Source organism: Dendrobium catenatum, unplaced genomic scaffold, assembly GCF_001605985.2.
Source record: "Dendrobium catenatum unplaced genomic scaffold, ASM160598v2 fragScaff_scaffold_665, whole genome shotgun sequence".
Taxonomy (NCBI): Eukaryota; Viridiplantae; Streptophyta; class Magnoliopsida; order Asparagales; family Orchidaceae; genus Dendrobium; species Dendrobium catenatum.
The window spans coordinates 148,180-175,834 of record NW_021319127.1 but is presented as its reverse complement, the minus strand read 5'-3'; the positions used below and the strand labels follow the sequence as shown (position 1 = coordinate 175,834).

The 27,655-nt window shown below is 36.1% G+C and overlaps 2 protein-coding genes across 2 annotated transcripts; both read left to right on the top strand.

Annotated features, from left to right (window-relative positions):
- Positions 1–6,060: 6,060 nt before the first annotated feature.
- On the top strand, positions 6,061–13,419 carry LOC110103348 (probable E3 ubiquitin-protein ligase RHY1A). The gene is made up of 4 exons (XM_020832016.2): positions 6,061–6,428; positions 11,845–12,026; positions 12,148–12,309; positions 12,677–13,419. The coding sequence occupies exons 1-4, from the start codon at positions 6,228–6,230 to the stop codon at positions 13,044–13,046; spliced, it is 915 nt and encodes a 304-aa protein (XP_020687675.1). The 5' UTR covers positions 6,061–6,227; the 3' UTR covers positions 13,047–13,419.
- Positions 13,420–20,152: 6,733 nt separating this feature from the next.
- Positions 20,153–27,649, top strand: LOC110103345 (probable protein phosphatase 2C 78). Its single transcript, XM_020832011.2, has 4 exons — positions 20,153–20,614; positions 20,700–21,067; positions 26,821–27,057; positions 27,132–27,649. The coding sequence occupies exons 1-4, from the start codon at positions 20,320–20,322 to the stop codon at positions 27,369–27,371; spliced, it is 1,140 nt and encodes a 379-aa protein (XP_020687670.2). The 5' UTR covers positions 20,153–20,319; the 3' UTR covers positions 27,372–27,649.
- Positions 27,650–27,655: the final 6 nt, after the last annotated feature.

The window sequence follows — 27,655 nt, the reverse complement described above, 5'->3', positions numbered from 1 at the left end:
CTTTAAAAAATATGATTACAACTTAAAATTTAAATAGATTATTTTAAAAAATATTACTATTAATATGTCACCAAAAATCGCTTTGATTGGCTTGAATCTCGATGCAAATTTTTATTTGAAACTTTTAAATTAAAAATTGGAATGATCCAAACTCCGATTTCATAGTCAAATTGAATATCTCAAGGAGACGAACACAATGACACCAAATTCATTATGATCCGAGCTCAAATGAGCTCAAATCAAAAGATAAAAGTATTCTCAGAAGTTTTGGAGCATTAATTGGATGACCAAATGATATTCAAATATGACATACTTATAGTAGAATCAAACAACTGGACGAGACGAATCCAACGATCGAGAACAAGATAACTCAATCCTAACATCATTAAAGCACTCAAATGCTCTATGATTAAGCAAACTAATATCAACCGTTCGATGAAACACTCCTACTATGCCCTTGATTTTTTTTTTTTTTTTTTTATAATTACTAGCCTTGTCATTCCCAAAAAACTATAAATAACCCTCCATTGTTCACATGATGGGGAGGAGAAGAAAAGAAAACTTACACCACAGGAAAATGTGATATTACCGGCGGATAAAATCCACTGGTAAGAATGAAAATCCGTCGTAAAAAGGCCTTTTCGATGCATTTCTAATGCAAATTGTTATGACGGTAATTCACGCATCGAAAATTCAACACTGTTGAATTTTTTTCGTCGGAAATAGTTCCTGCGGATCTTCCGGCAAAGCACCAGTGGAAAAATAGGCACGGTCGACGCCTTTTTCGTTGTAGTATTCTAGCGTAAGATCCGTTAGTAATTCCAGCGGATAATCTACACCGAAAATACCAGCGCATAATCCGCCGCCTAAAAAAATGTCGTCCTGTTACCGACATTCATTATCGCCGTAATATCCGTCGGAAGGAACGGCGCAAAGTTTCGCAAAAAACTCATTGTATATTGTATTACTGGCATTGTTTTTGGCAGATAATCCACCGAAAACCTGTAGCATAAATTAAAAAAAAAAACTTCCTCATTTTAAAAGTGATTTCCACTATTAAATCTACATTGAAAATAATACAAACAATATTATATACATTCAGACATTCACTTCAGATAAAGAACATCACCAATTACATTATTAAACATAAATATTTAAATAATAACATAAACAAGAAGAGTATCATCAACAAATATCTAATAATAAAAAAGTCAAGATGTTCAAACAACAAATAACTAAGCATGTCCAAAAAAATATAAATACAGATATCCACACCAGTAAAATAAATAACATCTATTCTGATTCAGTCTCTTCCTCAGTTGATGCTATACTTCTCCCACTACTCATCTTCTTCCTCATCTTTTGCATTTCCTCTAACATTTGAGCTTGTTGTATATGTATCTGTTGTTGCATCTCCGTTGTTGTTGTTGCATCTACATTTGTTGCTGTTGCATCTGCATCTCACAATCAGCTTATGCTTTCCTTACCTGTTCTAGCTCAGTTGCAAGGGCAGCTATATGTTGGGTATATAAAGACTCTTGGGTGTTAGTTGAGAAACTGGAGCCACCAAATATCTGCAACTCATATACAGCCGCTTGCAAGCCTAAACCGTATACTCTGCCATGCTGTATTCCTCCTATCGCTTGCGACCAAGTGCGACAGTCAGAATATTATGCTGATCCAGCAGAAGAACCTTCACTTGCTGCAGCATGGCTCTCTCGAAGTCGTATATACTCCTCATATGAAAGTTAATAAAAATTTAAGCAATTTATATATAACATCACAACAATTAAACTTATATACTTACACGGGCTTTCCTCGCACGCTCATCTACACATTGTTGGTCCTCCTACCGCTTGTGGGTATGACTATGCAATTCAACATGAGTCGGTTCTCTATCCAACACTTCTTTCTGTAACAGACATGTATTAGTATTCTTGTATTTTTTTGAAAAATATTCTCAATTAAAAAAGAATATTAGTTGCTTATAATTTTATAATTGCCATTATTAAATATTATACTAAAATATGAGATGCATGTTCTTCATGCTCCATAATAATAACATGTTTTCATCAACCCAAACCCTTTAACTCTTTGTAACTATTGAATATGACTATATACTTCTCTATAGTGGTGTAATTAGTTCTTGTATTATAAGATACACGAGTTCACTTGCAATATATAACATATATAAAATGGCATGATTCTATTGCTTGATTGTATATTATAATTCTCTTGAAAATGTCTAGTGAGAACATTAATAACAAAACCAAAAGGCATACACCAAGATATCTTCTCTTGCAAATGTATAGTGAGAACATCCAAACTCAAGGTCATGAGATAATACATTCTCTTGAGATAATACATTATCTTACCAGTGGCGTTCGGGGCTACTTTTGGCGAAAGTCGGAGAGGTTTGGTTAGGGCAGCTCTCGGACGCGAGAAAGAACTGCTCGCCGGTTGGTAGTCAGGGCAGATCTCAGACTTGAGCAAAGAGAGGGAAAGAACGCTCGATCTCGGGCGTCGGTGTAGCTCTTAGACGCGAGAGAGGAAAGGAATCGGCAGTTCTCCGACACGAGGGAGGGAGAGAAATGAGAACTCGTTCGACTGATTGGCCGAAATAGGGATTTAACTGGTGCATTTTCTGGCGTATTATCCACCGGTTATATAACCGACGGATATAATACACCGGAATTGCTTCGTCGAGTTTAAGTAACTTGGCGCAATATTCACCAGTGATTACATCAGTAATTACTGGCAGAATATTCGTCAGACACCTTTGAAATGCGGGCGAAAAGCCAGGGAAATTTTTGTCGGTATTTCTGCGTCATGTATTGCGATGTTAACATACCGACGCATATTCTGTCGATACATGTGCCAGTGTTACCGGCGTAAAATTATCCGCCAGTAAGTCCGACGGTAATAGCACATTTTCCTGTAGTGTTAAGAGCTTGCTTGCACTCTTCATCTGAACTTTAGCCGATTCTGCAACTATCTTCGGAACTCTTCCCTTATGCTATTGATGCCAGATCTCCTTCAATCATCATTACCTGTTGACCACGATCATTTCGACCATCATCGCCCGCATATTGCGGTTTCTTCAACCACTGTAGCCCGACTACAGTCCTTCCAACCATCGTAGCCTGTCTAAGATCCTTCTGACCACCATCGCTCATCAACTACGGTCTCTCCGACCACCGTCACCTGCCGACTATGATCCCTCGGACCTTGGACCTCCGTCACCCGACTACAGTCCCTCGGACCTCCGTCGCCCGACTACGATCCTACCAACCAAATGAACATGCCAACACTCACTTGAGAATAGCTCTCATATCATCAGACTCTTCCAACCCCAACTAAATAATATGTTGTATACTTTTTATATTGAGCCAATGGCTTCGCCTAAGGAAGAGTATTATTTGTAACCAACCACTAAGACGTGTGGATTAATTCAAATTGAGCTAGACCCCTTGATTTTTCTCTTTTTTAAAGTTTTTCAGATAAAAAATTATGGTATCCCTTATGAATGCTATACCCCTATCTTTTATCTACTATTATGCTGGATATTCGTATAAAGCTAGGACGTTAAACTTTATATCTCTCTAATGCCACGTATATTTTAGGACACAATAACTATAACATTAAAAATAAAATTGATCTATCATTCAAAATAAATTAAAGTCACCAATAACAAAGCTCATTCCTATATTAAACTCCAAACAAAATAATAAATTTTATTGGAAAATTTTTGTATCAGATTATTCTCATAAAGTTTTGGTCATGATGAGTCTAAGAACTCCATGAAAAGATAAGCGCAGTGCATAGAAAAAAAATATTATACTTATCTTAAAATAGATTAAAATTTTTTAGACCCGTCATGGCCACTTTTTTATCAGAGTATTTTGATAATACTTTTTTTCTTATTTGATGTCACTATAAAATTCATTTGATCAAATACAAATCACGATTTAATATTTAAAATGAAAACTTATAGAATTAAATTCAAAATTATCCAAATTCTTATTTTTGCAAACTTATAATTGAATTGAATATCTTGACAAACAAATCCAGCGACATAGAAAGTATTATGATTCTAGTCCAAACGAATCCAAATCAAATACTTGAAGCACTTAGAAATTTTAGAATATTAATTGAGAATCCAATGATCTATGAATCTTGCCTACTTATGCTCAAATTGATAGCCTCAACGACAAGAAACCAACAATTCTAAGATCATTTAATTAGAGGTTATCAAGGCATGCAAATGCTAAATGAAAGGTCCATAATCAAAGGATTCAATATGAGTTGTTTGATGAAGCGTATAACTCTATAACACAATTTGATATTTAATGCTAACGATCGCCACCTGCCACCATTGACATTTGACAACTATCATCAAGCTATCAACGTCACATTATCATTGTTCAACAATCAGTGTCTGTCTGTCATAGTTCATTCACAATCATTTGACCACCAACCAGCATTTGATTGCAGTTGTCCAACCACCGTCTCCTAATCATCGTCATTTGACTATCACTGCCCAAAAAACAATGCCCGACAATTGCTATTTTCCCTCTACTTTTTCTCCTATAATATTTTACAATCATATGAGAATTGAGATCAAACAAATACTCCTAATTTTATTGTCTTGCTCTTATATAGAGAATTCAATTTTTTTTAACTATATAATCAAATATGTAGATTTATGTCTCCTAGATTCTTCTATTTATCTATGTTTATACTGAATATTCATATAAAATTAAATGTAAATTTTTTTAACACATATAATATTTAATTAGAATAAGCGAGGATGTTTGGACAAATAGGTCATTCCAAACATTTGCACATTTAATGTCTCATATGTTAGATTTGGGGGATTTACATACATAATATTTTATTATATATATATATATATATATATATATGTTGCGTGTTTGAATATACACGGCGGTAGAGTTCGTATTTTTACGTCCAAACGTTGTATGAATATTCAACAAACACAAACAGAAGATGAAAAGAAATTGAACACCAGGATTTTTACGTGGAAAACCCGAAAGAGGAAAAAAACCATGGGGCCACGCCGAGTTGAAGTAATTCCACTAGTGTTTGTTTGAAGTTCAGATGTTGATTCGTCCCACAAGTCAGGATGATCAGATTAAAATTAGTTTCTTCTAAATTGAAACAAAGTTACAAAGCTTTGAAGAATTCCGGCGTCTCCTAAAAATCTGGCATAATTCCGACGTATTCAGGCGGCGGAAAGAACTTCGGCGGTGGTCAAGGATGAGCTGATTCTCCTCCTTCTTCTTCTCTTCTCTTCTTCTCTCTCTTGCTTCAGTTGCCTCTTGTGAAGAATGAGGGCTCTATTTATAGTTTTTTTGGAGTGGCATTGCTCGTAAATAGGCGTGAGATCATGGTCAAGTAAGGAGTGGTCGAATGGACGGCTGATATTGAATCCCTTGATTGTGCACCGTTCGTTAGACATTTGAAGGCCTTAGTGATGTCGAAATTCGATGATCTTGGGCTCGTTGGATTCATCTCGTCGAGCCGTTCGATTCGACTATAAGCTTGTTAAAATCGGAGACTGTTCGGTAACTCAAATTGTGGCACGAGCTTTCCAAAAACACTTCGGGTGCTTGATTTGGGCTCGGATTGGTTGAATTTGGTGTCGTTGGGTTCGTATTTCCGAGATGCTCAGTTTGACTATAAGCTCGCTGAAATCGGAGTTCAGATGCTCCTGAATTTAATTTATGAAGTTTCCAACTTGATTTTTGCGCCGAGATTCATGCCCGATCAAATAATTTCACGATGATGTATCAATACATAATACCTAAAATTTTAATCTTACATTCTATTACTGATATAAAATTTTAATATCAAATATATTACTCTTATATTTTATTATTATCGCCCATATCATCCTATATATTTTAATATTTCATTATATATCTTTATATTTGTTCTAGTGATAGATATATAATATTAAAATTTTAAGTATTAAATATTTAAATAACAAGAAATAAAATGATATTTATCTAAATCCCACATTAGATTTTTCTCCAAATCGTAAAAGAGGGAGAAATTACGAAGCATGGAGCCTTATCAGCCCAAATTTCCCAACAGTTTCTTCTCTTCCACATGACTCTTGACTTCAGATCTGTTACCCGTTAAAAGGATTGACGCCACGCATTCTCTGCACGCCGTCGCCGGAGTTAAGGTCAGGGCTTCGCATGACGAGTGCTTCTGAGCTTTTCTATAACCGAAGGTCTCGCGCTAGCCGTAGCGCGGAGACGAGGCTGGGCCTCGACGGTTTTTCCTCGGACCGAGATCGGCTTCCGATTCGCCGCTCTTTCCTACGCCGCCGACGCAACCATTTCGCTAACGGACAGGACATGGAGCCCTCGGTTCGACCTCGAGCATTTTTGCGATCGGTATGTGCCCGCCTACGAATCTCAACTTCAGCGTATGTTGTTGTTTCGGGGAAATTATTTTCAAATCCCATTCCGTTATTCTTGTTTATATATCAAGTTTTTCCTAAGAAGCTTGAAGTTACGAGCTTTATCGACGCATTTCAATTGCTGGAACATATTGGGAAGAGCAAATTATAGGATGCCAAACTGAGAAATTCGGGTTCTTTGATCTTTGTGAAGGTAGTTTGGGGGTATTGTAGGTCTTCAGGGCTGAGGAAGATACCTAATTTTATATAAATCGGTGCCTGAAATGAATCTTTGACGGCTTCACCTGTGGATCTGTTGAAGAAAAACTCCCGGTTAGCATTATAAGTTTATACCCTGCTGCATGCACTTAAATCAAGCAAGTTTATTCTCATATATTCAAGAGTTCGCTGTCAATCCAGTAGTTTCTGAATCAGAACCAATTTATGAGTTCCTTTTTGTGTGTAATCAACGGATCAGCCCCTTCTATAAGAATTTCCTCATTTAGCAGACTATCCATGAAGAGTGGACAAAGGAACATTTAGCCTTTAAGGGGGCGTTGTGTTCGGTCTAAATCTAAGTGGAGATTTACAACATGATATTTGGGAATTTAAATGGGAAGGCCAGAGAATTAATGAACATTATGATAATAAGAAGAATAAATATTGCTTTTTCACAAGAAACTAAGAAACTATGTCTTCATTGATAATTTGATATGGTGATGGTTGTTTAAATAGCATGGTGAAAAATCACTGTTGAAAACCTGTTGATTTATGTTTGGATGATCTTTGACTGAGTTTTTATTTGTAACTCAGGTGTTATTTTTACTTGTTTGACTATAGCATTTTATATTTTCTATATTGTAATAATAAAAATAAAAAGATAATAAAAAACTAAGATTATCATATATAAAATCAAGTTGTGGAGTTGGATAAGCATTGTATCAATATATAAATTGTTTAGAATGCAATATGTTAACAAATATAACAAATATTTTTCAAATAGCTATCAATATCTTATAAGCAAATACAATACAAAATAAAAAAAGATAATTCTTGCTATCCATCAATTTGTTTATTCTTACTAAAATAGAAATATTATATGATTCAATAAATATGTATCCAAAGATGCCCACGAGCTTCATTAATGATAAAAATTACTGCAAAGTTTTATCTAGATTTTAAGAAAGTTCAATTCCTAATGTCAAACTAAAACGTAAAATATGACATAGTTAATGTATGGCTTCCCATTTGAGGGTGGAGTAGGATGGTTGATGTGAATCAATGTAGGAATTGCGATTGGAAATCAAAATGGGAATTATTCAAAGCTTGTCAAAACAAATTTTATTACCAACAAAATAAAGGAGTAAATCGTTCTAGGTCATTAACTTGCTTAGGCGAAGACTTGCTTAGAGATAACCGAACAATTCATAACATTCAAAGATAAAAAGAAATACTTAAATGCTCGTCACTAAAATCCCACAATTAATAATAAAGAAGTTCACCTTGAGTACCCTTTCTCTCTCTCTCGTTCACTCTTGGGCTTTAGCGGAGGAGAAAGAACCATGCGAGGATGATGAGCACCACTAAGATGAAGGCGACGAAAGACCTTGTTACCGGAGAGGTATTCACCGGAGAAGGTGGTGGCGGATGGCGTCCAATGATCGTCCAAGTGTAGCCACGAAATTGTCGGTCGAAAATACTTGCGAGGATCGGGACGACTCGCTCCAAATACTCTTCGATTGTGGCGTCGTCTTCAAATCCTACGTCGAAGCAAGGAGAGCGTAGTATATCAATGCTCCCGTCGGCGTGGAAAACTAATCCCCACTCAAGCTCCGGATCCGCCATTCAACATTGAGGCAAAGCGGGAAGAAAACAAGGGAGGGGTTCGGCCAAGAGCTAGGGAGGAGTAAGAAGAAAAATCTGAAATTTGAATTTCAAATTTTCTAGGCTTGAAAGGAGAAGTTATTTTATCATTAAATTCTCCTTCAATTAAATTAAAAAAGGGGCAGCCATTAAGGGGATAAATTAGGGGGGTAATTAGTAGACGATGAGGTGGCAAAGAGAGAGAAACGGCTAGGTGTGAGGGGCTGGCCAGGCAAGAGAAGAAAGAGGGGAGTTTTGCTTAATTAGTGGGCCCCATGTCATTAATTAAAATCTGATTTTAACTTTCAGATTTTATTTAATTAGGGAGATTTGAAATTTGAATTCAAACGGCTAAGATTTCAATTAAATCTCTTCCTAAATTTAGGGCGCTATTTTAGGAAAGAATTAAAAGAAAAACTTAATGCAAGAATTTCGAAATTCAATGGGAAAGGAGGCGGGATTTCTCCCTGGGAAAAGCTGGTCGGCCAAGGGAGGCTGCGGCCTGGGCTGAAGCCAGTGGCTGGCAAGTCCAGCGGAAGGATGCGGGGAGGGAAGATCGGCTGAACTATGGGGGGAAGGAATTGTGCTGGAACGGCTAAGTGGAAAGGGGAAAATTGTACCAATGTAAAGGGAAGGGGTCTGATGTGTGTAGGAGGAGATAAGGGACCAGAAAACAAGGAAAATACCGGTAAAAACCAAGAGTTCACCGGAGCGGACTGTTGGGTACTTCGGGTGGAACCTCTCCTAGGTCTCCTCTCTTTCTCTCAAGCTCTCAAGCAAGAAGAAGATGAAATCTCAGAAATTTTATTAATCAAGCATTAACCCCATACAACAAGAAGAGACCCCTTTATAAAGGTCTCAAAGCATGAAAAGAAAAAAGACTCATATGCCCCTTGGGCTACAATAAACACTACGCCTACATAAGGGCGAAATCGTCACTAGTACATGAAATAAAAGATACACAAAATAAAATAACATAAAACAACATGATAACATCAAAAATATAAACTCCCGATCGTAGCCGTCGATCTACGATTCCTTCGCCGATAAACCTGCCTAAAATGTCTGTCGATGACCTCATCAATGGTTTGTGGTGATTCTTGACTTCTTGACTCGAGCTTGTTAGATTGTTGTTGCCCATTATATGCTTGAAAGAGATTGCAAGCCTTTTCTCTAGGTCTAATTACTCGATAAAGTGCACCACTTCAACCTACCACATAAGAATGTCATTCTTCCTTAGTTTTGTACCGTCAAAGAGAATATAAAATTTCATAAAAATTTAAGAGAAAAGAAAAATGATGATTAAAAGCAGGTTATAACTTATAAGAGAATGGTTAACATGTATTAAAAAATTAGAATGTAATAATTGGCTTATCTGCATAAACAAAATTCACTTGCATTATTAATTATATATAGAATATAATCAATAATATGCTTGAAGAGTAGTTTAGAAATTATCTAAATAAATCCACATGCAACAACAATAACAACAACAACATCAAGCCTTTATCCCACTACGTGGGGTCGGCTACATGAATCCTTTTTCTCCATTGTGTCCTATTAAAAGTCAAATTCTCGTTTAAATCTAATAAAGAAAGAAATGCCCACATTTAATCCTAAAAAATTGTTTTACTTTATTTTTTATTTTATGCCCCTTTATCTTAAAGTCCAAATTCAAGGCCATGAACATGCTTATCATTGTCAGTAATATCATATGATTGCAAAATATGTTGTCCAATGCAACACTTGAATGCTTTTGGATGAACAATAGTGTCATCTGCATTAAATCACCCAAATTCAAGGCCAATCAAAGAAGAATGTTGTTTATTGAAATTGTGTAATGTCATGGTAGTAATAATGTAATTACCTAGTTTTGCATATCCTTTAGGAGCCCAAACACATGGAAAACAATTGACAATATAAAGCCCCCAAAACAGGCATCTCCTTGGATTAGCTTTGGCTATTGGATTCAAGTCCATCACCCGATGAACTACTGCCTGACCCTAAAATGTTATGCATGAAGCATCTCTTTGTATCGTCACCTGCAAAATTGTCATCCATCATTGTCAATTCGGCCGACATTAGTGCTTCTTGGGTTACTTAACAATCCACCCATAACTCTGAACTCGATCCTCTGTAGAATTTGGTCTTCTTGACAGAACAACCTTCGAGAGCACTTCAGTAGGGGAGTTGGCTCGCCTTCATTTGTTTAGCTTTAGACATGAGACATCCCATCAAGCCTTGGACTCTTTATTGTCCATTGAGAGTGCAATTCGCCCAGAGCATAAAGGTTGCTGACATATGTTCATTTTACACATTAGCCTGTTATAATTAGGACATATGCTACATAATTCCCACATCTTCGTGACACAAGGACCATGATGTCAACACAGACGGGATGGACCAATCACAACCTCACAAGCTGCTTTGAAGGATCAAGCTATTCTCTAGTCATCTAGCCGTCTTATGACTACCACCTGACACTCATTTGCCTTTGATCCCTCATTTCTTCCATGTTGTCTCAACGATCAATAAGTAAAAAAGTTAGAATAATACAGAAAATGCTTTAGAAAATTAAAGGGGTATATAATTAGTAGAATTAATAGAAATTTATTTCGAGAGTATTATATTATAAAGAGAATATCATAAAGATTTATAGATAAATTTTTTGAAAGTACAATTAAGTTGCAATGTTATATGAAACTGAGCGTTGGATGATAAACAAGTCCTTGTAACCGAATTGAGCTTAACATAAATGAGAATGCTAAGATGGTTGCGGACCAAATTAGGAAGTATGAAATAACTATTTAGTGGGAAGACAAGTAAAGCCTAGTGAAGATAAAATAATGAAATGTAGACTTTTATGTGCCATGGCTATGTACAACAAATGATAGAAAAATATGGGCAAGTGGATTTATATGATTAGTGTTGAGATATTAGAAAGGAGAATCATGACAGCAAAACGTAGAGGTTGTGCAAAAGGATTTGTTTAGAATAGAGTGATGAACTTATGTTGAAAAAGAAAAAAGAAAGAAAGAAAGAAAGATTAGTGATGATGATGATGATATCAATCAAATCCTAGATTAGATGTGCTTATCTTTGACCATGTTTAGACATGCCTCCATAAATACAACACAGGTTAACTTTACTTACTCCTGAATGTTGTGCGCATCCAATCAAGTATAAATGTGATAGAAAATACTTGAAGATCTCAAGTAAACTCTAACAATATTGATGAAAACAGCGAGAAAACTCCACAAATCCAATGGAAAAACAATCAAAACAGTAGTTTTTATTGAAAAATCAAACTAACGGAAAAGAAAATAGCAAGATACAATTGATCCTCAATTCGAGAGGAAAATCTCTCTCCCAATCCCCAGAACGCCGCTAACTATAATTCCGCTTTCCAGCAAAGTTGATAACGTTGGGCGTCTCTGCATTCTTTAATTTAGACAGTAGACCACCTCTAGCTTGCAAACAGTAAGGATGATTTCAATTTGAAATGTCTACCTATTCCATCCATCTTATCTGCTATCTGTATTGCACAGGTACAGGAACCACGTCATTCAAATGACAGCAATTTTGGTGATTCAGGCACGACCAATAGCATCAATACTGATAGGATCAATAGGCTATTGTCCGCAAGCAACGGACAGTTGCCTACTTCTGTCTTGCAGGCACGAGCAAGGCTTCTTGAGAGGCTTAGAGGCATCTCCATTCCACAAAATAGGTGAGCTTCCTTCATTTTTTGGTGGTGTATGACGGTTCTTGTTGGTCATATCTCGCAAATTCTTTCCTCGTCTCAGGTTAACAGTTTGTATTTGTTTAATTAATTTTTTTTTCTCTTTCAGACAAGAGGAAGAAACTTCTGGTGTTCCCTGGGATGACGAGTACTGGGAGGTAGTGGTTGGAAGAAATTCACTGGAATCTGGCAGGCAGGTTTCTAGCTCTTTGCGTCAGGCTCAACCTCCATTAGTTAGCAGAACAAGGGGTACGTCCGTAAGGGGTACCAGGTTAGCCAATTATAGGAATTTTCATTTTTTGGTTTGGTTCCTCTTCACGAGAAATTATTACATGCAGAGTCTGGTTATGTCCGGAATTCAATAAAAATATGACATGTCCTTGTACACAGTGTGCATAACTGTACATACTATATACAAATTATAAAATTATGTATATAGTATGTACAAACATATATACATAATATACACATTATGTACATAATTGTACACAGTGTGTATAAATTTGTACACAATGTGTACAATAACACATGTCACATTGGACTCTGCACGTAATAATTTCTCCCTCTTCACAGTTTAACTTAATCATCACTGAATTTGTTGCCATTGTGTTATGTTTGTCTTTTAAACTTTGTCTCAGACCAGTTATGGGTTCTTCCGGCACCTCCCTGTATGAACTTGCAAGCTTCGGTGACTTAGTAGAGCGAATTCAATCACAACTTTTAGATTTTGGTGTAGAAGAAAGCCATGGATTTCCAGTTCCACAATACTGTATCAGTAGGTCTCCTGGACTTAGCTGCGATGCCATTGATAGCCTTCTTCATGAAGTTTTCAAAGAAGTTGAGCATAATGATGTTGGAATGCAATGTGATTGTTCTGTATGTTTGGAGAGTTTTCAAGAAGGAGATGGACTTCTTCGATTACTCTGTGGCCATAGGTTCCATACTGCTTGCCTGGAGCCATGGTTGAGGACTTGTGGTGATTGTCCTTACTGTAGGGCAAGAGTATAGTTATGTTGCTTTTCGTAGCAGCAGCAGCAGCAGGAGTAAATGGAGACATTTAGGTTTCGTTTGGGATGACTTTCTTACTGCTTGTTCAAACAGCTTTTTAGTAGTACTAAAAAGCTGTTTGAGGAAACAGTAAGAAAGCTGTCCCAAATGAAGCCTTAGACTTATCTTCTTCATTCCAGTTTTGAATTAGCTATTTCATATGTTTGCTTGTAACAGCCAACAGTTTCTGCTGTTAAGGAGTGCTGGTAAAGTTGGGCTCAACTTGACTATATAGGAAAAAAATGGATGTAAACTATGATGTGGATTTATTTGTGGTTAGTAGATATTTTTGTTTCATATATTTATCAGAATATGGAAAGACGGAATTAGAAGATATGTAAAAGTGTCAAAGACAGGTATTGGAGAAATTATTACGTGCAAAGTCTGGCTGTAATTTTTTGTTCGGATTTCAATCATGTAAAGATACATAAATTTTTTCTCTTGTACACATTATGTGACAGAGAAAAAAATTTACATGCTTTCATGTGATTCGGTTTCGGACGGCATTATAATTAATAGCTAAATTAATTCTTTAGAAAATGAATCAAATCATTTAAATAAAATTGATTTATTTTTTATTTTATTAAAAAATAATACACTGTTTTGAGGAAGGGCTGCGTTCTATTTTAAATTATAAAATAAAAAATACCAGAAAAGTTTTTTAAGGTTGATGAGAGAAGAGAGAAAGAGACGTTGATATTGGCTTTATGAAGTATCAAATCTCTTGATATTTCACATTTAGGTTGTCATCCTCGTTTTGACCTTAACACAGCAAAAAAATTTCTGCTGATCAGCGATTTGCTTTCAGCCTTACGTATGAAATTTAAACTGCTGCTAGCTGCCAAATAATCAAAGCTTATTCTGTTTTATGCTTAGTATTTATCGTTTGCTATATTTTTTTAATATTTTATAAAATGATTGGAGAGAGAGTAAATTTTTTAAATTAATTCTGAAAAGTAGCTTTCTAGCATAAAATATTTAAAATAAATAAAATAATAATAATCAAATAAAAATTTTAATTACAATTTAAAAAATAAAACAGCAAGAAGGTTGTCGCAAACAAAGCTAAAATTCTTTATTATTTTTCATAATCTATGTATGAGTATTAAGGATATGAGGATTAAACACCACAATGACGAAACAAGCAAGAAAGTAAAAGCATGGGATAAGTAAAGAACACCATGATGTAATGTGAAAAATTTTTAAAATAGGGAAAAAACCACGGAGCCACATCACACCAAGAAATTCACTGAAAATTGGGAGAAATAAGTATATATATATCAAGAAATAAGTATATATTTCTCTCCTCTCTCACTCTCTCTTGGCTTCTTTTCTCACATGCACCGTTCTCAATGTCTACACACTCAAAAACCCCAAGGGATTTAACCCTTCAGAAAAATGAGAAAGAAAACGCTCAATTCGTCTCGCGGAGCTGTGGCGTCAGTTTGGGGCGCTGCAGCGCCCAATCCTTTGTCTTTCACCATCACTGTGCCATACCTAGGCGCTGCGGTGCTCTATCCTTTGTCTCAACATCAAGGTGCTCAAGTACGTACAGCCGGTGCATTGTACAAAAAGAAATTTCCGGTGCAAAGGTGGCATATGGGCTTGGGGAAGTTCATATTGGCCTTAGCAAGGTTCCATGCATGGTTGGGTATCACACGATTAATCGCATGAGGCACACCGCACAGAATATCATGTGGGAGTTCTAGTGAGTGATCGGGAGAAATCGACCTTATTAACACCGCTAGCTCTACCCTTCCTTCTCGCCCCAATCGGCTAGCCTCCCATTCCTCCGAACATCCCCAAGGACTTTGCCCAACCTCACGTTATTATGCTCCCGCACAACGCCCTATGTCATGAACTATGACGATTGTTTTGAGAAGAGTTCCCCATGAGAGGTAGAAGACAACAACTTCATCAGTGGGACATTCAAGAGTCACCACCCTTGATTGAAGCCATCCTTTAACACCCAATTCCGGCAGGATTTAAACTACCGAACATTGATTATTAAGATAAGAAATCCGAACCATACAAGAGGTGGGAGACAACCACTTCTCTCTTGACACCAAACTCCTCTTCAATCAAAGCCCAGCCATTGTCGGACTATCAGCCATCGCTAGACCACTTTCCGATCACCAATATATTCTCCTCATCATCTACACTTTTTTCTTCATTAGAAAAAGAGGCGTAAACTACTATACAAAAATAAATTAATGAAGATAAAAGCTAGTACATTACACTAAAATAACTATAACAAAAAGTTAATTCTACCAAATGGCTGACACGAGTACAACCTGTTAAACTAATATACTAACATGATAAGCACATCAAGTGAATCAACCAATACAATTATTGCCCCGAATCTAATCTCTTCTCAAATCAGCAAATAAATAAAAAAAATCATTGGGCCGGGTCGAAATGGGCTAAGAAAAATCTACAGCTTAGGCCTGACCCGCAATTGCACTTAGGTTAACTTGGGTCGGGCTAAACGCCTCAATTGCACTTAGGCTTCGTTTGGGACGGCTTTTTTACTGCTTTCTAAAACGGAGTTTTAGTACAAATTTTTTTATTTTTGTACTAAAACTCAATTTTAGAAAGCAATAAAAAAGCCGTCCCAAACGAAGCCTTAGTTTATTGTCGTAATTAACTTTCTAAGAATTGTTTATTATTTAATTTAGTTTATACTTGACTTGTTTAGATTAATCAGATTAGAACTGACACCAATTAATAAACAAGCTAATAAATAAATAAATAAATATCAAAAGAAATTTATAAATATATAATATTAACAAATAATTTTATAGATCAAAATAATTGGTAAAAATATAATTAAATCATATCATATTATTCAGAGTAATCAAAGTAATAACATATCAAAAGTGATACGATGAAAGCTTACGAAATCATGAGATAATACAATTTTAACAGATTTAGGAGGGATAAATCTGTAGAGCTCTAAATCATCAAAAACATAAATAAAATAATATTTACTTACGGTGCTTAGAATAACTTTTGTTAAAGGAAGGCCCCTGCTAATATAAGCTTTTCATGTGATAATTTTTGAAAAATAAATAAATTATTTGAGAGCACATACACAAAAATAAGTTTTATTGTGTTTTTCAACCAACTTTTAAAAAATATTCAAAACAAACTTGAAAGAACTTAGACTATTAATTGGGCTAAATACAGTTATTTATTAAGTGCTTTTATTCACCTATAACCCTAATCAATATACTTTTACAAAAACAATAAAACAAAAGCCCTTAATTGACTCTCAGATAAGCCAATAAATTGAAAATTTATTGGGTCGGGCGGTCTGATCGGTGCTATGATATTTTTTCTATGGGGGTACAAATTGTTTATTTTAAAATACCCTTAACATTTTTTATCGAAGTATAATGCACTATTAATGATCATATTTTCTCCAAAGTTTATAACATTTTAAATAACATGTAATTAATAACAACAAAAATTCAAATAAATATTATACGACTCCTTTTAAAATTTGTTCTTAATTCTATAAATCCTCCTCATCAGAATTTCGTTATTCAAGAGAGAAATAATGGAGCATAATTCAAATAAGAGAAAAAATAGTTCAAATTATAAATTATTTGTCTTTTATAGTTATTATAAATTGAACTTTTATTTGGTCCGGTCACCTAACGTAGATCTATGTTCGGATGCCAGTAAAATAGTGCCACGTGTTCTTACTCTTTACCGCGCGGCCCGACAACCCGAACCGGAACGGACCCGGGATTGCTCAGTATTGCTCGGTATTACAAGGTATTGGTCAATTTTGCTCTGTAATGATGAGAACTACCATTCTGTGAAGACCAATACCTAGCAATACCGAGTTTTTCTCGGTATAACTCGGTATTGGTCTTCACAGAGCGGTATTTCTCGTTTTTGCCAAGCAATACCTAGCAATACCCGAATATAGCAATTTCAGGTTCTAGTCCGGGTCGGGTCGTCGGGCCGCGCGGTTAAAAGTAAGAAGACGTGGCGAAATATTATTGGCGTATGAACGTAGAGCTACGTCAGATCACCTGACCTAATAATTGTTCTTCTAAATTACCTGTCTTTTCAATTCTCAAAATTTTTTTAAATGGTAGTGGAGGCCCGTGCCACCGGGCCTCCACCCTTTATAAGCCCATACTCCTTGGGTCCATGCCCAACAATAGAAATTGCTTAGTATGTAATGTATTATTTTATGAAAAGCAATTAACATATTTTGTTTGATAAAAACTACATTTGAACAATCTAGATTTAAAAAGCTCGTTCTCACCACAGTTGTTTGAAAAGCAACAAAAAAAGCTGTAGCGCAAGCTGTTTGAGAAGCACAAAGAGCGGCCACAAATATAACTTCATGCTTAGTTTTGGACAGCTTCTTGAGTACTTTTGTGATAGAAAATTTGTCTGGTGCAATATCTATTTGTACTAAGAAACTATAAAGCTTTAATCATGCTTTTATGAAAAAATTTTAATTAAGGATCAATTTAGAATGATTGTACTTTTTTATAAAAGATTTTTTTTATAAAATTATTGTAAAGAAATTAACTTTTTGAATTATATTGCAGAAAGTAGCTTCCTAAAATTTATTAAAAATAATAATAAATTAATTGTTAAACATGAACTTTGATTGCAGTCTGAAAGCAAAGCAGCAAGAGCACTATTTCAAACGAAGTCTAATGCTTCATTTGAGATAGCTTTCATACTACTTCTTAACACAACATTCTAATACAAAAATTAAAATTTTTGTACTAAAAAATCATTTTAAGAAGCAGTAAGAAAGCCGTCCCAAACGAAGCCTTAAGAATGCCGTCCCAAATGAAGCCTAAGGCTTCATTTGAGACGGCTTTTTTATTGCTTTCTAAAACGGAGTTTTAGTACAAAAATAAAAAAATTTGTACTAAAACTCAGTTTTAGAAAGCAGTAAAAAAGCCGTCCCAAACGAAACCTAAATTAAGATAAAAAAGTAGTTTTAAAAATTTGGATAGAAAAGATATAAAATCATAAGCAATGCTGAACAAAGCCTAAAACATGAGAGGTAAGTGAAAGGAAAAAATTATTAACCTAGCCTAGATAAAATAAATTTATTATTATATTACTTAAAATTTAGTTGACCAATTCTTCTTTATTATCCAAGGACGCAAAGATTACAAGACTTGAATTTTTAAGTCCTGTTTTTTTTTTAAACATTTCAATGTAATAATAATCTCAAAATTATGATCAAATTTTTAATTATGATACATTTTAAAAAAATTTAATTTAATTTGAATAAGTGTTGTTGCGTCCATGAGTATTCGCGGCGGTAGAGAAATATAAGATTTAACGTCTTAGCGTTGTACGAAAATTCGACATGCAATCAGATGAGGAGAGAGGGTCTAGCATTTATGAGACACCAAGATTTTTACGTGGAAAACCCTTGAAAAAAGGGGGGAAAACCACGGGGCCTAGCCCAGTTTGAACGAATCCACTAGTATTTGCAGTCGATTACAAATGAGGCCCTTACTTGGGAGAAGGCCTTAGCTTGATGTACATCTTATAGAGTACATTACATGACGTAAATACATAAAATCACTATTGACATGTTTGTTTAGTCGGGAAGACCGTAGTCGGCGGGCGACAGAGGTCGGTGGGCGACGTAAGTTAGGAGGACCGTAGTCGGCTGGCGATGGAGGTCGGAAGTACTGTAGTCGGCGGGCGACTTAAGTCAGGAGGACCGTAGTCGACGGGCGACGGAAGTTGGAAAGATTGTAGTCGGTGGACGATATAAGTCAGGAGGACCGTAGTCGGCGGGCGACGGAGGTCGAAAGAATTGTATTCGGTGGGCGACGGAGGTCAGAAAGACTGTAGTCTGACGACGAAGATCAGTAAGACAGCGTCAGGTAGAAGTCCAACAATGAAAAGAAATCCATCTTCGCGTAGACGTCCAGCGAAATTCGATAACCAGTAGAAGTCCGGCGTCGGGTAGAATCTTGGCGAAGAGTGAAGGTCCGACGTCGGGTAGAAGTCCGACGTCTGTTGGTGGCAAAGGAGAACTTCGGCTTCACTTGGGCCGAGTTTCGGCGTCAGGAGGGAACTCTATTGCAAATTGGGAAGAATTTCAGCATCACGTGGAAGTTGGGCAGAGTTCCTGTATTCTCACGAATATCACGCAGAATCCTGGCGTGTTCGGGTGGCAGGACGAACTCCGGCGGTAGTCGAGGAGGAGAGAATTCTCCTTTTCCCCTTTCTCCTCTTCTTCTCTTTTTCTTCTCTCTCTTCACTTCCCTCCCTCTTGTGAAGAATGATGGCTCTATTTATACTTTTTCTGGAGTGGCATGGCTCCTAAATAGGAGTGAGAACATGGGTGAATAGGGAGTGGTTTGAATGGACGGTCGATATTGAACCCTTTGATCATGCACCGTTCGTTGGGTATTTGAATGCCTTAATGATGTCGTTCGATTTTTCTCGTCGAGTCGTTCGATTCGAGTATAAGCTCGTCAAAATCGGAGACCGTTTGGTAACTCAAATTGCGGTTTGAACCTTCCAACAGCGCTTTGAGCCCTTGATTCGGACTCATTTGGGCTCGGATTGGGTTGATCTTGGTGTCGTTGGGTTCGTATTTCCGATACGCTCAGTTTGACTATTAGCTCACTGAAATCGGAGTTTGGGAGCTTTCAAATTTAATTTTTGAAGTTTTCAACTAGCTTTTGTCTCAAGATTCGTGCCCGATCAAGATAATTTTTGCGTCATGTATCAAGTGTAATATAAATTATTGATGTGTTGCACTTAGTTTAAAATAGATTTAAAAATTAAATTTGGAAATACACATAATATAAATTTTAATTAGAGTTATGATCCTCATTATTACTGTAATGTAATTAAAAATTTAAAATAATTTTACTCAAATGTTGTCATTGAAAGAACAATTTACCTAATAATGACTAAGGATCAATGGCCTCAAATAATCCCGTGTCCGTTGTCCAACGCTAATTTCCTTTTACATTTAAACAAACGGAAAAAACGATTAGAAAAGCAGCAAGAAATGACGAAAAACGCGTGCAGTTCACTCCCTGTTCTTCTTCCTTCGCAACGCGTTATTTTGACTGCGAGGCCGAGTCATCTCCCACCTTTCGTAGCGTTCTCTTTGACCCGTCGGTAGGCGAGAATTTCCACAGAGTGTTGGAGAAAGATACTACCTTTGTTCTTGTTTCTTCCAACGACCTATTCGGTGGAAGAAGGGAACAAGATGGTGCAATCTTCCTGTTGCCGGCGGATTGCCCGATTGTTCGGTTGGCGCGGAGGGGGATCTGGCGGCGCCGGCGGCGTTAGCGGCGTCGGTGATGGCCTGCTTTGGCACATGGAACTCAAGCCCCACGCTTCCGGCGACTTCTCCATCGCCGTGGCCCAGGCTAATTCCTCCCTCGAAGACCAAGGCCAGGTTCTCACATCTCCGTTCGGTACTTACGTCGGCGTCTTCGACGGCCATGGCGGCCCAGAGGCATCGCGATTCGTCAATACCCGCCTCTTCGGTCACCTCCAAAGTGAGTTCACTGACGAAACCCTAGCGTTTTGTTTGCGAAGGAATTGGGCTTATTATTGTTTTTTTTTTATTATTGGAATGTATAGAATTTGCTTCGGAGCAAGGGGGTTTATCGGCTGAGGTTATGAGAAAGGCTTTCGCTGCGACGGAGGAGGAGTTTCTTCATCTGGTGAAGCATTCGTGGATTAAGCGGCCTCAGATCGCGTCAGTGGGATCCTGCTGCCTTGTGGGGGCGATTACGAATGACATGATATATGTGGCGAACCTGGGGGACTCGAGGGCGGTGCTCGGCCGGCGGGGGGCGAACGGTAGGTCGGTGGTGGCGGAGCGGCTCTCGAGCGATCACAACGTTGCGGTGGAGGAGGTGAGAAAGGAGCTCACCGAGATGCATCCGGATGACTCCCACATAGTTGTATATACCAGAGGGGTTTGGCGGATTAAAGGGATCATACAGGTAAAAAATGTTGTTTTCCTTCTAAGTTTATTCAGAATCTTGCGTAGATGAATGGAAGGGGCGGAAAAAGTTGACAAGTTTTGTCATTGCTAATTGGGTAATATTTTCGTCAATAGATTGCAAATTTATAGATTATTGAGCTGTTTCTCTGAAAATTTTAAAAAGTTTCTTTGGAAAAATAGCTGCTGAATGCATAGAGGCCAGTTTTATCTGCTAGGATGGTTGATAGTTTTGCTCCACAAATATAGCTAGAATTTCTATGTGTAAATTTAGGTTCTTTGCTTTGTTGTTTATTCCCATGGGCCTTAGAAGTGGCAATCTGTGTTCCTTTGGGATTTTGGGAGCATTTTATTGGAACTATAGTAAGATAATATAGAAGTTGATTTGAAATATTGCATTAAGTGTCATCTTCCTTTCTATCTATTTTCCTTTGAGGTAAAATTGAACATTTTTAAAATAAGGATCATGTTGGAATATATAATGTAGCCTTATTGAGGATTTGTGAAGATGTGCACTTGTTAAGAACTTTTTCAATGTTTTATTTGTATTACGAGTCCTCTTAAATTTTATGGCAACAAGGGGTTCATTGACCTTTGTAGTGAGTAGGCCTAAGGTATTTTCTTCACCGCTAAGAGACGCATCCACTTTTGGAATAAGGTAATGACTTCTGCTTTGACATGAAGAAATGTGTTTTCTTTTTGAGTAAGATAATAGTAACCGTATCCCTTAAATTTTCCTAAGATTCTACTAGAATAACAATGTTATATGTGTCGAAATCTTAAGGTTATTATTGGAAAATAATAATTTAGTTGAGATGTCTAGAGGCACCAAAATATCTCTCAGGAAAATTAAAATTTGAGATGTTTTGATAGCAAGTTAATCTCGAGAATACAAAGGAGTTTCTTGGGGAAGAATTCCATTCACTTCAAATCTTCTTTGGAGAATCTGAACTGCCAACTTATTATTGTTAAACAGCAATGATATTACAAATCCTACAAGAAAGATAAGAGTTATCAACGGAGGATGAACTTGGCAAATACCAGAACTTTAGTTATTATGATTAATGGTGTGATACTAGATGATAATAGATCTTCTCAAATAAATTCAATAAATGACAAAATAACTTCATCAATAAATTCTTCTATATATAGAGGTGTTGGAGTGTCTCGTTGGGGTTGTGGGTAGAGAGAGAGAGAAAAAGATGTTAGTACTTTTCTTCCTCATTATAAAAGAAATCCTTTTACTAGTCCATGTAGGCCTAGAAAGACCAAACTAGTTTAATCTTTATGTGTATTGCCATACTTTGGTCCTTACTTCAATTGCGTTGTTGCTTTAGTTTCCTCTCAAAGTATCCCATGACTTAGTTTCTTCTCATCCTTAACATACTTTGACCCTGAACTGTGAAATTGTTATTGTCCTAAATAAGGAGCTAATTCCTATGGTTCACAGAAGCATCATCATTATTCTAGTTATAATCATTTAGCCTTATTATGGGGTTAGTTAGCTTTTGCTTATATTCATACTTTTTTTCTGTTGTTGAGCTTCTAGTAATTAGCCAGAATAGCATATCATGAATTTGACCATACTTCTCAAAGTCTAGAAATTTTAGAAATCTCACTATAGCACTTAAGGTAAGCATTGGACAAGCCAAATTCAGATACAGATCTATTGCATAGGGTTTTAGATCTTTTGATTTCATAGAAAGATAAAACTGAGCAGCTTGGACATCTGGCTTCATTGGGAATTTGATCTCTAGTACAGGATTATTTGGGATGCCAAATATTCCTAGCTTTTTGTTTTGTTCCCCAAAGGATTTGGATTGAAGAATTTTTTAGATTGGCATGGAAATAAAACAGGTAGATTAGCTCATCAGGTTTTATCTGCCAAGCTTGCTGAAAATTCTGTCATACCATTTGTATTATCTTCTAGAGATAATTTTAGATGGAGCTTCAGTGGAGCATGGAAGCCTTTAAATGATTTTAGAAATTCCAAAATTGAAGGGCATGATCACAATCATCGAATGGGGTTCATTGCTAATCTTGTCATCTAAATGCTATGCAAGCCATGGAATGTTGAACACTTGAATTTTTGTATCATTAAAATGTTTGACGCTGTTGCTATTAAAAGTAAGAGCCATGGGAAATTTAGTATTTTTGCTTAATTACTGATCGATACTACCTCATCAATCTTTTAATATGTGCCATTACGATGGCACTTGTGTGGTTTGGGGCATGTTAATCCCTGAGAAATCTTCCATGCTGTCATTTTCTATAGAAGAAATGTATTTAGCTTTGTGTGATATCTGGACTAGCATATAGGAATGAAGTGTTAAAATCATAAAAAGTTGCTTTGTTAACCAAGAGATTTAGGCTTCGTTTGGAACGACTTTCTTACTGTTTCTTAAAACATCTTTTTAGTTCAAAAAATAAACACTAGAAAGCTGCTTTAAGAAGCAGTAAGAAATCTGCCCCAAACAAAACCTTAGAGAGTAGTGTGTTTTGGGCATCATACTGGATTGAATAGTTTATATTAATTATTTGTTGGATTTGAATAACCCGTGTGGTGCATAACTGGAGAGTGGTAAATTGTTTGCTGAGCTTGAGTGCTTTCATATCCAAGAAGGCTTGAGGTTTCTTGTTTCCCTCCTATAATTTATGAGTTTGGTCTGTTGAGTGTGCGAGAACCATAGTGCCTCCTATTGGTAGTTGAGTTTTTGTCTATATGTCAGTATTAATTCTTTCTCAGTTTTTCATCAGTATCCTTTAGCTATATCACCACATGTGAGTGTATGAACTTATTTAGGTAGTAATTTTGGTTTTCATGTTGCTCTGGATAAGAAAGAGAGTATTTTCTAGCAGTCATATACTTATTCTTTTTAATGCTATATAGTGTTACACAGATTCTTTGCTGAATTTAGTGAAAAGATAATTCTATGCTTTCATCATATTCCCTATTTAACTTTAACTGAAAGTAACATCCTTTATTGGCTTAATATTCATATTCTTGCCACTATAGAACTTTTTCTTCCCTACTAAAAGTTGTCTATAACATTGTCTCTGAAGTTGCTACTGTGCATGAAACAATTTTTCTTTAAAAAAAGTATTATATTCCTTTCTAATATTCTAAGCATAAGTTTATATGAAATGTAGAATGATATGCTTTATAGTTTTCTATTTTTCATTTAATATCTTATTTTGAGAAGGTCTATTCATATTTGGGGAAGCCTCCCACTGAGCTTGTCTGTCATTTTTATGTAGTTCTCATTGACAGTTTATATTTTCATCTTATCTATTTGGCCTTTTTACATCAACACCACAAAGGAATGCAATAACTTGTTCTATATAAGCTCAGGCATAGACCATGACCATTGACATCGTTGATCAATGTGTGAAACTTGCTTGCATGTTTAGCCAACCAAGGTCAATTTGAATGCCGTGGGCATTGTGTGTAATTGTGTCCTTTGCCTATCTCTATGATGCTACCCTCCATTTTGCTCAATTAATCAAACTCACTTGCTGCTACATTCACAAGGACCTCTTTTTTACTCCACCCCACAATCAAATAAATAGAAAATGCTTATCCTTTTTGATGAAACTTAAATTCTATAGCCAAGTAGGAGAACACTAAGAATGCAACAAGATACTTCTTTTCAATAATCATAAACCAATACCAATAGAATGAAACAATAGTAAATAGATATAAGTAAATGATTAGGAAATTTTGCAAAGAAATAAACTAGAACTTAAAATTAACTACCCTCAAAATAACCTAGAAATATCACCTCTCATGCAAATCACGAAAATAGAGAATAGTGCTCAAAGGAAAAAATCAAACCAATGGTTTGCCACAGAAATTATGATCCAACTCAAGTTGGGTCTCCTCCGGCCAATACCAACAAACGGAGCATAACAACACTTTACACTCACAATGTTTGGAAAAGAAAGATACAAAAGGAAGGGAAACCGTGGAGAGAAGAAATAGATAGAAGATCGAGAAGAAGAAATAGGTGTAGGAAGAAGATAGCTCTCAAGCTAGGAAGAAAAACCCTTAGGTTTGGTTTTATTTTCACCAACAACAACCATCTCTTCCAGAAGAAGGCCCAATAGCCCACATAAATGTGACATCCAACTAGCCAATAGAAGCCAATCAATACAACTACTTTTTGAGAAGATGAAACACTATTCTAGAAATCAGCAATGAGGAAAATGAACGGCTAGCAGCAGGAAAACCAAAGCCTGTTTGGAAAATCAATAGCCAACCAATTTGGGAATCCGAATTCAGCATGGGGAACCAACAACAGGGATTTCAAAATCTGCTTGAAAAACCAACAACCAACCAACATGGGAATCTAAATTCAACATGGGGAACCAACAGCAAGGAATCCAAAATCTGTTTGGAAAACCAACAGCCAACCAACATGTGAAGAGATGGGTTATTCACAATAAAGAAAAAAAAGTTCAAAGATTAAATACCCATTTAGCCACCAAGAGCAAGGAAATAAATTCAACACAAGTAGAAAGCCAATTGAGAGAAATTAGCTAAGAGCACCAAACCCAAGCATGATCATGAGTTGATTTCCATCATAGGGCATATAAAAAACATAATCCAAAATTACATAGCATCCAAAACATAAGAAAATAAAATATAAAATGATAATCCTTGATTGCATCACTTTTGAAAACTATGATATATTTCTCTAGTCGCGCTTGACATAGACCTTATGGGGTACTTTTACTGTATTTGAATACTAATAAAGGTAAATGGAGAAGAACCTCATGAGTATTAAGCGATAAGAAGATATCGTGAAAAATGAGAAGTTTATTTTGCAAAATCATTAGTAGGCTGGTGATTGAATCCAAGTTTTGAGAAGTAAAAATGTCATTAATATTTAAGTTGAGCATGATAATAATATAAATGTTAAAATTGATATGTGGTAAAATTAGGGAGAATACATTAAAAAGTTATTATAGTAGAGGAACCATTAGTATGATATTGATTTAAGATAATTTAGTTAAAAATAAACTTAATGGCTTTGCCACATTAAAGTAAAGGTAGAAGATGCATAGATCTTATATAACATAAACAAAAGTTTAAAATTATTTGCAAAGTATATGTCCAACACCTCGGGAAATATTCAACGTGCAATAACAACAACAACATCAAGTCTTTGTCCCACTACGTGAATGAAGAAAAAAATGTGCCATTGCACATTAGAGTACTTGATTTGTCCTGAAAGTATATGTTGGTTAGAAACACTAAGTGGTGGGCTCTCATCCATTGTCTAAGTTTTTGAGTTGAAAATTAGTTTGATTTTTAGTGTATCAGGCTTAATTGACTTATAGAGCATTATATACTTACCATTTTTTTGTGTCTAGTAAAAGAATTGTGTTCATTCATTTAAATGATTGATTTATACTCGTATTGTTTGTTAAGCTTTACCTCATTAGAAGGTTACTTCTCGGACTTCATCTTGTGATGTAATTGAAAAGGATATGTCCATTTGGCTAAATCTACATAAGAAGTTGGCTATTTGAAACCTTATCCTACTCCGTAATTTTGTTTTTTGCATCCATTTGCTTGTCTGCTTGTCATTTTTTGTTTGCCAAAAGGTCATAAAATGGTTGCTATTGTTCAGAGAAAAAATTATTTGTGTTGATTCAGTTGTATTTTTGTGAATATCGGTGTACTTGTTTTATACAATTTAGTATTATACTAACAATGCGAAGAATTTATCACATAACTTCCACATATAGGTATCGAGATCCATCGGTGATGTGTACTTGAAGAGACCTGATTTCTGTAGAGACCCATTGTTCCAACAGATTGTTTGTCCCATTCCCTTGAAAAGGCCTGTCATGACCGCAGAACCCACTATTCAGGTTCGCAGGCTTAAACCAAACGACTTGTTCTTAATATTTGCATCAGATGGTCTCTGGGAACAACTAAATGATGAAGATGCGGTTGAAATAGTCTTCAAAAATCCCAGAGCAGTAAGTTTTCCCATTTCTTCATCTAACTTTTGAATTTCTGATGCATATCATCTCACAATTTGTTAGTATTGCAGGGCATAGCCAAGAGATTAGTGAAAGCTGCCCTCAATGTGGCTGCAAAGAAAAGGGAGATGAGATATGATGATATCAAAAAGATCGACAGGGGCATAAGAAGGCATTTCCATGATGACATTACTGTCATAGTTATATACCTTGACCACTGCCATGCTGGTTCATCAAAACTTCATAGCAGCTTGGTTGACTGCACCAATGCACCTATTGATATCTTCTCTATGAGTGCTGATGAATCATAATTATCCTTGTGCGATAGATACAGGCTCTCATCCCTGTGAATACAGATTAGAAGAATGGAGCAAATACAGCATAGATTAGTTTCAGAGATGAGTTCCTCTTACTGGTTGATGTACAGATGTAACTAGCTAACTGGCACTGGTCTTGAGATGATCATTGGAGTTGCTGTACAAAGCTGGAGCATCTGAAAGACGTTTGATATGTTACATTTTACAGAGTATAGAGCAATATAGTGGTTGATTCTTCTTAGAGAATGACGGTGATTATTCTGTGCGGACGTCAAATG